Consider the following 13,670-nt stretch of genomic DNA (forward strand, 5'->3'; position numbering starts at 1 on the left):
CGGTGTTGGGCAGCCGCGTATATGGTTAGGACTGTGCACGACGTGCGTGACAGGAGCATCTATGTACGTACGACCGCGCTATGCATATACAAACATACAGGGTGTATCAAAAATCATGTATGTGTATGCATGTATGTATGTGTGCATATACATATATATATGTATTTTATTTTTTCTAAAATAAATTTCCCCTGCGCGCGATTGTTTATATATATATATATATATATATATATATATATATATATACAGGGTGTCCCAGGTATCTTCCGTCCAAAAAAAAAAGGCAGATTCTCTGGCCAATTTAAAAACAATTTTTCCTCAGCGAAAATGTCGCGGCACTAATAGTTTTCGAGTTATAAACGATTGAAAATAAAGGGTTTTTCGCAAACTAAGGCTTATGGGAATAAAATATTAATAAAGTCACATTCTTTAGTTAATTTTAGGTAGAGTTTACTTTAATAGAATTTTAATTTAAGGCTTAGTTAGAAAGATACATGATGACAAAAATTGGGAATATGCAAAAAATAATGATCTCCCTCGACATTTTCGCTGAGGAAAAATCGTTTTTAAATTGGCCAGAGAATCTGCCTTTTTTTTTGGACGCAAGATACCTGGGACACCCTGTATATATATATATATATATATATATATATATATATATATATATATATATATAAAACAATCGCGCGCAGGGGAAATTTATTTTAGAAAAAATAAAAAATAAAACTTATTTAAAAAAAGAGAAAGAAAATATTTGCGCGCGAGTTCTCAGTGTTCGGAAAAGTTATTAATAATGTTACACGAGATCGATAGTTTGTATGCGTTTCGTTTTTCCCTCTCTTTTCAAATTACAAATTCAAAACGTTTTTAATTTAATTTTACTAAAACATCACGAGTCCAATGTTTCTTTTCGAAAGTTGAACATGGCACAAATAAATAATAAAGCTTTATTAGTCATTTCCTTTTAAATACACTTTTCACTTGCAAATTAATCAGCGAAAAGATATTTAATATTTAAACTTGAGCGATTTACTGCGAAATAAATGAAAGGCTCGCTGGAGCTAAAATATGTATGCTTTATATATTTAATTAATTGTGTTTTCAACGTTTAAAAAATTGTAACGATCCTACATCTGTCATTTATCGCGTTACCTAAAGACGTACACGAGCGGACGTCTTTCTTCGGGAGTCTCTTTATTCGGTCGCACGTTACGATCCGTTAGCACATCCTCTGGGTCATCGACCATACGGTCGCTACGCGTAGAAGATTGCGCGCGAATAGCGATGGCCCTCGACCAGATACTCTCGCTTGCAAATTTTCAAGCACTGCAAGCCTGCAAGCACGGACGCTTGTTAAGGTCATTCCGTGCCCTCAGAATTGTCGGCATTACCGCGAATCTCGCAAGAGTGCTCGAATGCCAATGGCTTAACGCACACACGTGCAATGTATTTTATATATATTTGCAACATACATATTATTGGATATTAATTTGCATGATTAAAAGTGAAACGCATAATTTTAACAGCAACTAGAAGCGTTGCTTTAATAAAGAAATATAAAACGAAGCATATCGTGTATTTCACAATTAATCTTTTTTCATTTTATATGTTTTTTTGCAATATCTACACTTTTTTTTCGATAACAGTCAGTACTTTAACTTCAATAAGAAAATATTGTAATAAATTTCTTCACGCATTTTTCGAATCATTTGCAAAGATATGTAAATACGAAAGAAAGAATCTGCTGCATTTTATTTATGTGACGCATTATTTCGCCAACAAATCGAACGATTTGATATTTTATAGAAAATTTTCGATCGAATAAATAAAATTTAAATCTTTTTGCCACACGTGCAGCAAACATTAGGAGAGCTTAACACGCGCCGTTCGATACGTCGCGAGGGTATCGGCGCCATCGCTACTCGCATCTCGCCTTCACGAATATCCTCCGGCGGATCCTGACCTCGCCTCGAGCTCTCGCGTGGTATTCCAACTCAAGATACCTCTTCGAGTAGAAGAGATACTTCCAGTACAAGTGCGTGGTATGCGAATCTCACGGGAGAGCGCGTTATATAAGGTGTTCCCGATAAAAAAAAATACGCACGGAGAGGAATTATTTTTTTAATGCTACATTATGCGCAAATAAACGGTTTATTAAATTGCCTCGACACGCATTTCTGAAATAAATTTTTCACGTTAAAGCGAAAGAAAATATCTTCATAAACACACATTTGAAATAGCACATTACATTTGCAAAAGCAAGACAATATCAGCTAAATAGAGATGAAATGAGAGTTCTTAATTAAAATCAAAATATTACAACATGTAATAAACTTGCTAATATTACAATTGGTACAGGTACATATTCTCATATTTGAACAATACCCTGTGTATTAATATTCATTTAATGTGAAAAGCTTTTGTGTGTGCGCAGAATTTGGAATTGGACATTAAAACGCCAACGATCCGAGCTAAAGTTTAATGTGTCATTCGTGCTTTTACAATATTTACAAAAATTTGCGACAAATTTTCGCGGACAATTTTTGAGTCACCCGATTGATGTGTAACATGTTTTTTTTCCCCGCAGCATCCCGTATGTAGCGTAATACCGAGAGAAATCCTCCAACGCAAAGTTCTGTCGGGTCTCCCAGCCAACCGTATGATAAATCACTTTCCGGACATCCATACATCTGTTCCAGTAGTTTCGGATCCTATCTATCATATCCAATGCGTATATGAAACAACAGCGGGCATTTCGTTTACGAGAGCCACGAGATCTGCATTATATGCACGAGTTCGAGATGAATTTTTTTTTCGTCGCCCGCAAATTATTTTTCGCGGGATTGCAATGTGACTGGTCGATTAGCCTGCAAGCTACGGCTTGCAATTAGAGAATCAGACTTCGCGGGAAACTTTCGCGGGGGCGAACGTTGCAAATCCGAGGGTGTTATTGAATTCGGGACGCGAATGCACGTTTAACATCGCGATTTAATCGAGCGAATACGTGGCGGGATTTGAATATCGAGTTTGATTTTTCAACTCGTCGATACTATATTATTCCCGTTGGAAATTCGTCGTTTGATAGTCGCCGCACGACAAAAATCGCGGAACAATTTATGTTCGAGGAAGTCGGAAGACACGTTACGCACGTACGCAATAAACATGCCTCGCGTCTGCTGTATTTCCGTCTACGATAAAGGTGAAGCGACATACCGGAGTAACGGTTTAAGCTAACGTTGCTTATACGGTATATCATCGAGATCCCAGGCCCGTCTCTAGTCGAGTACGTTCGGCCTCCAATCAAACATCAATAAAAGATTTTAAAAAATTATGAAAATATTCTGAAAGATTAAAAGTTTAATACATACAAAATCCTAATACGAAATATCTCGGCTATTTTTAACTGCAAATTAAGTCAATTCAATTTTTAAGCGAATAAGAATCTGGATTTTAAATTTAGTTATTAAAATATCGAACATATGAGATTAAAAATCAAGAAAAAAATAACATAATATGTGTCAATAATTTTTGAGTGTTTTCAAATTTCTTTCTGCTAATCATAGGCTTATCAGTATTACTTGGCATAATTTCTATTTATTTTTTTTCCATCAACAAGATGATTGATGACATAAACTTTAAAATTATGAAAATATCGATGAAAATAGCAAAGTAAATTACGAAATATTGCAATTACGTGTTAATTTGAATCGTGCATTACTTTCACATTAATTTCGTTTCAAGTAATATCGATAGAACAGACCTGAAACGCGCGACCGCGCTTAATTTAATAACGACTATATACGGCCGCGTGAGATTGAATTTATGAAGTCGCAAACTTCCAGTTTTATGTCCTAACAAGATTACAAGTTCGCAACCTTTTCATTCTGGGGAAGCCGAAATGGCGCGAGGCATGTCATATATAAAACGCTTCTAGCAGTGAAATCCTTTAATTGATTCTAATAAGAGGAGCAATAATCTCTCCGCCAAATTCTGTCCTTGGACACAGTGCGCTCGTTTAATTTTATACCTGACGTTTTTAGAAATTTGACGAGTTATCTTTGCTGTTTTAACGAAATGATAATATATATAATGTTCTAGAATTGTCAATCTTATGAAGCTAATCTTTTTTAACGTCGATAATATCGTGAACTGAGCATTTTAAATTTTAAATTTTTACCTTTTCATTTTAAGTTTTCTTCAGTATTTTAGTAACTGAAATTCAAATTAAAATTTTATAAAAGTAAAAATCATTTCAAACTGCATGATGAGTAATATTGCATTATTTATGAGCGTCTCTGTAGATTAATTCGAGAGAAGCCGTTCACTTATCGCGGTTAGTTACTTAAATCTATTAAGATGTTAATATTCCCTTTTCTCTAATGGAAAAAAATTAATATCAAATTTCAAAAATTAACATAACGTATTCATTTTTTATTTACGTTAGAGCTATTAAAATTTACGAATATATGTAGTAAGTAGAAGCTTCGAATTTTAACGATAGATTTTTCACGAAAAATGCGTGATTCAATATTGCAATAATAAACTTTAAAACGCTTCTGAAAGCACAACAAAGTGTCTGAGTGTAATGATTGCACTCGTTATATATTGAACGTACTTCGCGAGGGATATCTATCACGCGGGCTCGTTTGTAGCTCTCCCGTATAATCACGACAATCAAGTGCCTATTTCAGCAATATAATCAAGGCGACGTATTGTTTGATTAGCCTGACAAAGACACACGAGACTAATGGACATCTTAATGGCGATACTGCTGAATGTGGGTAGGTCAAATTCATAGACAGCCCACTGCATTTGAGATGGGATCAATCGAAAAATTGCAGTAGCTCGTTTAAATCGATTATCGAGTTTAAAGAACAAATGAAACAATGGAAAATTAAACAAATTTCTTGTAACAACAATTCACGTTTTAAAAAGATCGATATAAATTTGTTTTAAAAAAGATCTCTCGTAATTTTTATTCGCAAATTAAATTTACGTCGAGTCTCAGAATAAAAGTGATTGATATGCTATTTTAAAAAAATGTTATTTAAAACGATGTCAATCGATAAAAACGAAAATATATCATCTTGATTTCATGTATGTAAAGTATGTTTAAACGAATATATTTTTTCGGCAAAGTTTACTTTTAGACTTAATGATAGAGAAAGAAAGAGAGAGATTTTTCTCGTCAATTTAATTTGCATTCAATTTGCATTCAACTCAACATAAAAAATTTATTTATTTTTATTCGTTAAAAATATTATTAATACATTAAATATTTTCAGAATAAAGCTTTGGTGCCAGCATAACAAATTTTTACTATACATCAAAAATATTTAATAATCAGTCACGGCAAATAAGGTATTAACATTTTACATTTCAAAAAGCTTTATCACAAGCGCATTAATTTTTAATGCTGTTTATAATTTAGCATCGAGACCGATCGCATAAAAGTTACTAAAATAGCTGTGACCGGCAATATATGGGGCTATTCCAATACGCCGAATATTTACCGGCAGCGTATTGAGACCAGCTCAATATCGTTGTACTTTCAGCTTCAATCGTTTTAATCGTTCGTTTTGTACACCTAGTTACATATTTGACTACTTCGTGCTCAAACGGAAATGTTTAACGGGTACATTCGATTTCCAACAGCAGGTTAAGTAGCCAAGTTGTTACTTGTTTTGCGCGCATTTTATGTGAAAAATATCAGAAATTATATTAAAAAATTATATTAAAATTATATTAAAAAATTCTATCAATTACAATGATATCCTAAAAAAAGAGGTGCCAAGTTTATCGAGAGCTATTTGAAAACTTGACGTTTCGAATACGAAGCTGCGACTTTTTCGCAGCAGCAGGTCAGCTGAAGTTTCCCGACCCGGGGACTTTCGTTCCAAGAACGATTCCGTGTTCATTCCTGCATGAACGTACGAGCAAGAGATCCCTACCACGCGAAATAGACTTTCACCATGACGTTCGCCAGCGCCTCGATGACGATCGGACGACCTTGCGTGCCTCGAGTACCACAGTATTCAACTTACGCGGAATAAACCCAGCTTGCTTACGAATGGATACGAGATAGATCAGAGTCGAAGCTAAAATCTGATCAAATCAGTTTATCGATTACGAAACGTGAGACTTTTCAAACTATGAACTTGAATGGTTTCTCAGGCGATGATGCGAATTCGGAATCATACATTATAACGAGAAACACGAAGGGAAATATGCGACAAACAACTCTTTAATCTTTCGATTTTTGAATAATCATGATACAAAGACAAAGATAATCAATTCACGTATAAATATAATTTATAGGATCCTCGAGATTTTTAAAATATATTTAAAATGACACCTGCGAACGTGAAAGCCCACGATTCGAAATCATGTATCATAAGGAGAAAGAAAATATGAGAAGAAAATATGCGACGAGCAATTAACCTTTCGATTTTTGAATAATTATAATACAAAGATAAAACAATCAATTCATATATAAATATAATTTACGGGAATCTCGAGATTTTTAAAATATATTTAAAATGACATCTGTGTAAATGTGAAGATCCACGATTCGAAATCATATACTATAACGAGAAAGAAAATGTGAGAAGAAAATATGCGATGAACAACTCTTTAACCTTTCGATTTTTTATGGTAATAATTACGACAATCAATTTGCGCGTAAACATAATTTATAGGAATCTCAAGATCTTTAAAATATATTTAAAATGACATCTGCGAATATGAAGGTCCACGATTCGAAATCATGTATTATAACGAGAAAGAAAATATGCGATGAGCAACTCTTTAACCTTTCGATTTTTTATGGTAATAATTACGACAATCAATTTGCGCGTAAACATAATTTATAGGAATCTCGAGATTTTAAAAATATATTTAAAATAACATCTGCGAATATGAAGGTCCACGATTTGCAAGATGTTATTCATTAGGCTAAGACTCGCCTCTCATTGCAAGGAGGAAGAAAAAGGGAAAAAAGGCAACACGGAAAGGGCGAAATTTCAAGTCCCGCCGTGATATTCGGTTTCAATTAAATCCGAGGATTCGCGCGCTTAATGAAAAATGTGCCGAGAACTTTCCGCTTCAAGCGCTCTTCTTTGGAAACGATTATTGCCTAGCGGATGCGCCGGAGCATTTCTCTCCGGAAAGCCGTTTTCTACGGTTTTATAAAGTGATATGCTCAAGTTCCCTCGAAACGCAACAATGAATACCGAAAGCAAAGCCGCTCGTTTATTCTTTACAGCGTACGAACTCGCTTCCGCGACTTTGCCCGTTTTTTAATTCGCATAACTTTCACACGTTCGTAATTCGCATCCATTATGCCCAAAAACTTGCACGAAAAGCAACAACACATTCTCAGACATGTATAATATAACGCTCCTTCTGTGAAACATAAATAGTTGAAAGTAAGCTAAAAGAGGAAAACATATTTGCATTTCAATTGACGATGCGAAGAAGATAGAAATTATTAAGGATAAATAAATCCCACATATTTTAATTTTTCATATATTTAAATTTTGCTCTTTAAATCATAAATTTCACTCTTTGTACATCGTGCAAAATTAAAAAATGAATTGTCAAATATGAACGTATGATCGTATTTGACGTATGCTGACGTATAATTAGGGCGAAGCTAATTAAAAATTATTTTCGTCATCGAGATAACTAAAATCATAGGGAAAAATCTCTGAAATTTTATAAAATATCGAGAGATATCTAAGCGTTCTCTTCCTCTCTCGCGAGATAATTGAAAAATACTGCAATATCGTCGATCCGAGCGTGTTTGTGTCCTCGCGGGAAGGTCGCGTCATTGCTCAAGGGTCGAAAAAACCGGCCGAAACGGTAGTGACGAGGTTTTACGTGTGTTGTAAAATCAATGGGTGATAAACGAGGACGCGATCGGTAAACAATGCGCCGCGGCAGAAAATATTGCGCTGCTGCAATAGAGCCCGTGTAACACTTTGCTTTGTGTAGCACCTCGGCGAGCACGCCGCCGAAATACGACTGGATAAATATTTGAAAACGCTTTTCCTCTGTATAAAATATATAAAATCCGCATGCGCGCAAACGTCGAAAAACGTCGCGCTGCAACTCGAGCGGTGCACGTGTAATTTTAGCGAATTTTACCGCGCATGAGAAACGAGAAACGATCTATTGTTTATGTCCGTTATAATACGACTACGTAACTTAAAGTATAACTTGCATCGCGCGTGAAAAAGTTTGCGGCGTTATACACGGTGTCCTAAGACGCGCGAAATCGAGATAAATTTCCAAAGTTTAACTTGACGATAAAACAACGCCTGGTATTTTCAAAACAGTCGTAATTTTTCTACTAATATATCCACTAGCATATTCTACATATAAATTCTTCTAAATTTTTGAATTGATAGGGAAAAAAGATTTGTACGCGAATTTTTGGAGAAATGCGAAGGGGCGATTCCGAGAACGGGGATGCTTTATAGCGTCTCTCCCATTATACCATTATTATTTCAAGGGTTAACGCGCAAGGTGTTCTCTCCAAATGGTAGCATATACACAATGTTGCACTGGAATACCACACGGCGATCTCGGTTCATTATCGCGACTGCTCGCGAGGCAAACTTAGACCGCGAGTTTCGTAATTGCTCCCAGCAAAGTGTTACAACCGCATGAGCGCGAAAACAAGCCGAATTGAGTAAGGCGTTCGTGACCGGCGAAACTTTACATTAACGATATTACATCCCCGTGCGTCGGTATAAACAAGATTTTGTCGAGCGGTAGGTGCGCATATTTTGAGAAAAGCTAATTTTTTGCGAAACTCACAATTGCATATTCGGTCGATTTGCATCGCAAAAAAAATTAAAAAAACTTTGCGCTTAATCATAATAGAATCTTTACGATTTATTGCTAATAATAATGGGCAGAGACAAAGAGAAACCGATAGAAAGTGTTATAAAATAATTATGTGTGTGTGTCGTTATGTCATAATTATAGCATATTTCTCACTTGTGAAAAACACATAAACGAGATATTTTAAACTAAAATAGAAACTAAAATAAACAATATACAAGATATATTATATTTGTGCTAATAAGTAGGGCTATTATTTTTGACAATTTTCGAAGATTCGAAGCTTCGAAAAATATATTCTTGCAAATTCATGTAAGAAATGTTGAAAATATTATAAATAAAAGTGAAAAAATTAATTAATATATATACACAAAAAATTATTTAACAAATAAATTATTAATAAATTATTAAAAATGATTGAAAATCAAAATTTTTAGAAATATTTTTCATATTTAGCAACATAAATGCAATATTTTATTCAGATTTTATCATATAATTTTATAAATATATATTTATCGCGATAATATAACCTTCGAAGCTTCGAAACTTTCAAATTTCGATTTTCGAAGATTTTAATATCAAAGCTTCGAATCTTCGAATATCGAAGCCTTCAAACTAAAAGAAATCACCAGCCCTACTAATAACATTTTAAATATTGTAAAACATCAGCATTATTAATATAAAAAGAAGAATCAATTGAATATTTTTCAATTATTCATTGCTTTTTGGCGATAGAAATATTCGAATAAAACATGCTTTTTTTATTTAAATTAACTTTATATTGGTAGAATTTATTTGTACGAGTAATCAATTTTTATAACATTTCTGTTTTTTCTATCTCGCAAATTTTAATAGTAAATAAATATTAATATCTAGACTGCAAGTCGAAAACGCGATGCATAGCAGCACAATGAAAAAGGTTAATGAACACGAATATAGCACACGATTCAGGGGCAAATCGAGATATCATAATGCCTGGAAACAGGACAGCTAAAATAAACATCGATCGGAAAATTTTTAATTTACGCCTACCTCTCTTATTTCTACATCGAATCAACTTAAATATTATTAGAAGAATCTCTGATAAGTTTAAAATCGATTTGCTCTCAATAGAAATGACATTTTAAATAACTAGTTCTCGATATTGAATATTTTTATAAAATTAGCAATCAAGTTATATATATATATATATATATATATATATATATATATATATATATTCCATATATATAACTCTGTTAAAATCCATTTAAAACTAAATGAGGAAAAAGCTTTCATATGTATATCTTTATTTAGTTTAAATCGATTTTACTTTAACAGAATTTTAGTTGAATTTAGGTTAATTCTAAAGATATATTCAATATCGAGCATTATTTGTGATAGAAAATGACATTTTTTTTTTCGAAAAAGATCAATTTTATATACATACATACATATACATATATACATATATATATATTTATATATATTAGAACCTTTTTCATTTTTTTTTTTTAAATAATCTGCTGTTAACGATAAAATAAAAAGATTTAGAAGATTTTTCGCATTTAAAAAATTAGAAAAAGCTTTCTTATATATATATATATATATATATATATATATATATACATACAGGGTGTCCCTGAGCATGTGCTCACGCACTTGTGAGGAGGTACAGTAAATTAAATAAAGAAATCCTATTCCATGTAACGATTTTTGTAATAATAATAGAAATATTAATTATTGAAAGTTCATCATAGTTACTTTCAAGGTCAATTTTAAGATTGACAGAGACACTTTCAGAAAAAACGTTTGATACAAAAGTTTCTTATTTTTTCACGTACAATTCGAATCTGTAATAAAAAGTACCATATTCCCCTAAAAAAATTCAATTTCCGATCCGGATGGCGTATTTCCGGTCGGAATCAAAAGTTGAAAATATCACCATTTCTTTATTTAATTTACTGCGCTCTACCTCCTCACACCCTGTATATATATATATATATATATATATATATATAAAAGCTTTTTTGATTTTTTAAATGCAAAAAATCTAAAAAATGCAGTTAAAACGAACAAATTTTAAGTCTGAGCCTAAAGCTATCATGTTTACAGCACATTCTCTGTACGTGCAGGCCTCAAATGCTGTTATTTTACAAAAAAGAAAAGGAAAAGGTACTCACCGAACGGCAACGGCTCGTTCCGCGTGTCTGCCCGTCATCCTCGAAGAGTCCTGGGCCGGTCGTTCTGCGTGGGAAGACTCACGGCGTGCAGATCATTCCATGCCAGGAATCCAAACAGCGGCAACGACGACGATGACGACGACGCGCACCAGCCTTCGAAACAGAAGATGTTGTCTTTCGCGAGTTTCGTTTCAACGGAGGTAAAAGGCACACGAAGGTTCCCGCCGATCTTTCGCGCGAAACGCAAAATTCGACGTCGCGATTTTCGTCATCACGTTGGCAATCCTCGCTCGAGTTATCGAAATTTAACCGCGCATTCTTGATCGCGCGCGAAATTTGAAAATTGTAGAAAATTCAGATTTATTCGTCCGATTAAACGCGACGATGCACTTCGCGTTATCCCGCATGAATTTATACGCATTTTACATATATAAAATAATTACATCGATAATATTCACTTGTAATATGTATATATAATATTTAAGAATAATGCCTAATATATAGAATAATATTTAAAAATATTCAACATAATAATTAAGATGATAATATTTAAGAATAACATTTAATAATTAACGATATATAAAAAAAAGAATTAATCTATATTAATCATGTTTTCAATTTTATTTCTAATTTTATTTTTAGCTGAAACGCAAACAGTTTTATTCGCTCAATTCTCTGTCCAATCTCATTGTGTGATACGTTAGACATTGTGAATAAGTAAAGATAAAACGGTATTCAAAGGATTAAAAAGAACTAAAGAAATTACACTTTAATTGAATTACTTGCTTTCGATTATGTTTCTAAAAGATCGAGTCAATTAAGCGAAGACTTCGTGTACTTTGATTTACTCAATTCGTTAGATACAAAGGCGAGTGTAATTACATTCCTTCCATCTGCGCTCGGATCTATGCCACCATAATTAGGCGCACATGTTCATTAAATCCTTACTGCTTTGGAGATAATTAATAAATAATCTTTACGTTTATAGCCGCAATTATGTAAATTTAATTTAATTTACTATATAAATATATATATATTTAATTAATATCAAATATATTATTCATCCGTAAAAATTCCCATGCAAGTATCGAAAGATAAATATCAAATATACAAGAAAATATCACATTTGCAAAATTCGATAAAAATATTTCATATCTTTTCCATTAACTTATTACATTATCAATAATCATGCGTAATATAATTTTAGCAAAAAAATGTTATTAATCGATAATGTAGATACATTTTATGTAATGAGAACGAAAAATTTTAAATATTGCAAAAATACTTTAATAATAATAATTCACATATATTCCAGGTTAAATTAATAATATTCTTTCTATTCTTTACAGGTAGTGTCGCGAACTATTTCTTTTTTATATATTTTTTTTAATCATAAATATTCTTTGAATAAAGTTCAATTCTCACACAATGTTAAAAAAAATATTGAGAAGCTATAATAATATTAAAATCTACGTATTATTAGTTGAATATATCTTTCAATAATAACGTGTGTAAGGATATATATAATGTAATTTTAACATTATATCTTCTTTAACTTTCGCGCATAACTCTGATAACTGTCAATCACAAACGTCAATGTCACCCGCTCGATGTAAATATAAAGAGAAAGGAAAACTTATCTGTATGAAAAAGACGTCTCTTCTCTCTTCCCCATATTCTCAGATATTATATAATATTATTCATTATATTATCGTTTAAAAATTACACACTTTTGCGAAACGAGCGATTCACTTGAACGAATTTAACCGCGGATAAACAGACTGACTTGAACGGCTACTTCGAAATCAGGTTCAATGATACGATCGGAAAAAAGAAAGGTTTTATTTTTCGAATGGCAATCTCTTTCCTTGAAAGGAATTCCTCTCGAGAATTCTGCGAATTCCGCGACCAAACACTGATATCGCGAGCGAGGATCACCGGTAAGGAACCAATCACGCGCGAACGCGGACGCGAGTGACACGTAAACACCGGCAACTTCGTGCGACACAGCATCAAAGCGAGCCAGACAGACGGATAAACAGAAGCGGCAATCTTCAAGACGATGTACGATTTAAAAAATGCTGCTCCAATGCAACAATGAGACGCGCGTCTGTCTTTCTCCACCTCTCTGTGTTGCACGAGGTGCGGAGGGAGATTCGCGTCCTCCGGGATGTTACACTCTCGCTCCTGCTCCACGCGAACGATTTGTCACCGCGAACCCGGATCGCACGGCTCGGAACAAAAGAGATACGCGTGTCTTTACGCAGATGTCCGCGTATGTCGCGATCTCGATTCCCGGATTCGAGCGACTCACCGGGCGACGACGGCAGAATTTCCGGAACTCGAACTCGGCGAGTGCGATCGCGAACGTTTACGTTAATCCAGCCCCGCTCGGGCAACCGACTCGACCGTACCTGTGAAAGGCGACCACAACTCTGAACGTTGCGCCGCTGCGAGTGGGGAGCTCGAACCCTCTCCCCTCCCTCTGTCTCGCTCGCGCTCACCGATGACGCGCGCGCTCTCTGCCTCCCTCCTCCTTCATCTATCTCGCCGGTGTGAGAAGCTCGTCGAAAGAGCCGCCGGCGGGGACCTCCACGGCTTGAGACATTGCTCACCAGATGGCACGAACGCTCGCGCGACGCGCGACCGTCAGGTCAA

General features: G+C 34.2%; 1 protein-coding gene across 5 annotated transcripts in view; it reads right to left on the reverse strand.

Moving 5' to 3' along the window:
• Cad87a (cadherin 87A) overlaps positions 1 to 13,560 on the reverse strand; it is a 207,240-nt gene extending 193,680 nt beyond the window's left edge. Inside the window, exons 1-2 of one of the 5 annotated variants that reach the window (XM_083103954.1) lie at positions 13,427 to 13,560; positions 11,013 to 11,165 (exon numbers count right to left, since the gene is read on the reverse strand). In XM_083103954.1, coding sequence (XP_082960080.1) covers positions 11,013 to 11,050 — 38 coding nt within the window. In that variant the 5' untranslated portion in view covers positions 11,051 to 11,165; positions 13,427 to 13,560. Of the gene's footprint in view, positions 1 to 11,012; positions 12,075 to 13,136 lie in introns of those variants that run through there. The other 4 variants (XM_083103950.1, XM_083103952.1, XM_083103951.1 and 1 more) reach the window with 4 other exon arrangements.
• Between the last annotated feature and the right edge of the window lie 110 nt (positions 13,561 to 13,670).

The sequence above is a fragment of the Camponotus vicinus genome, unplaced genomic scaffold (assembly GCF_025532165.1).
Source record: "Camponotus vicinus isolate PSW18456_S1 unplaced genomic scaffold, iyCamVici1.0 SCAF_7, whole genome shotgun sequence".
Classification (NCBI taxonomy): domain Eukaryota; kingdom Metazoa; phylum Arthropoda; class Insecta; order Hymenoptera; family Formicidae; genus Camponotus; species Camponotus vicinus.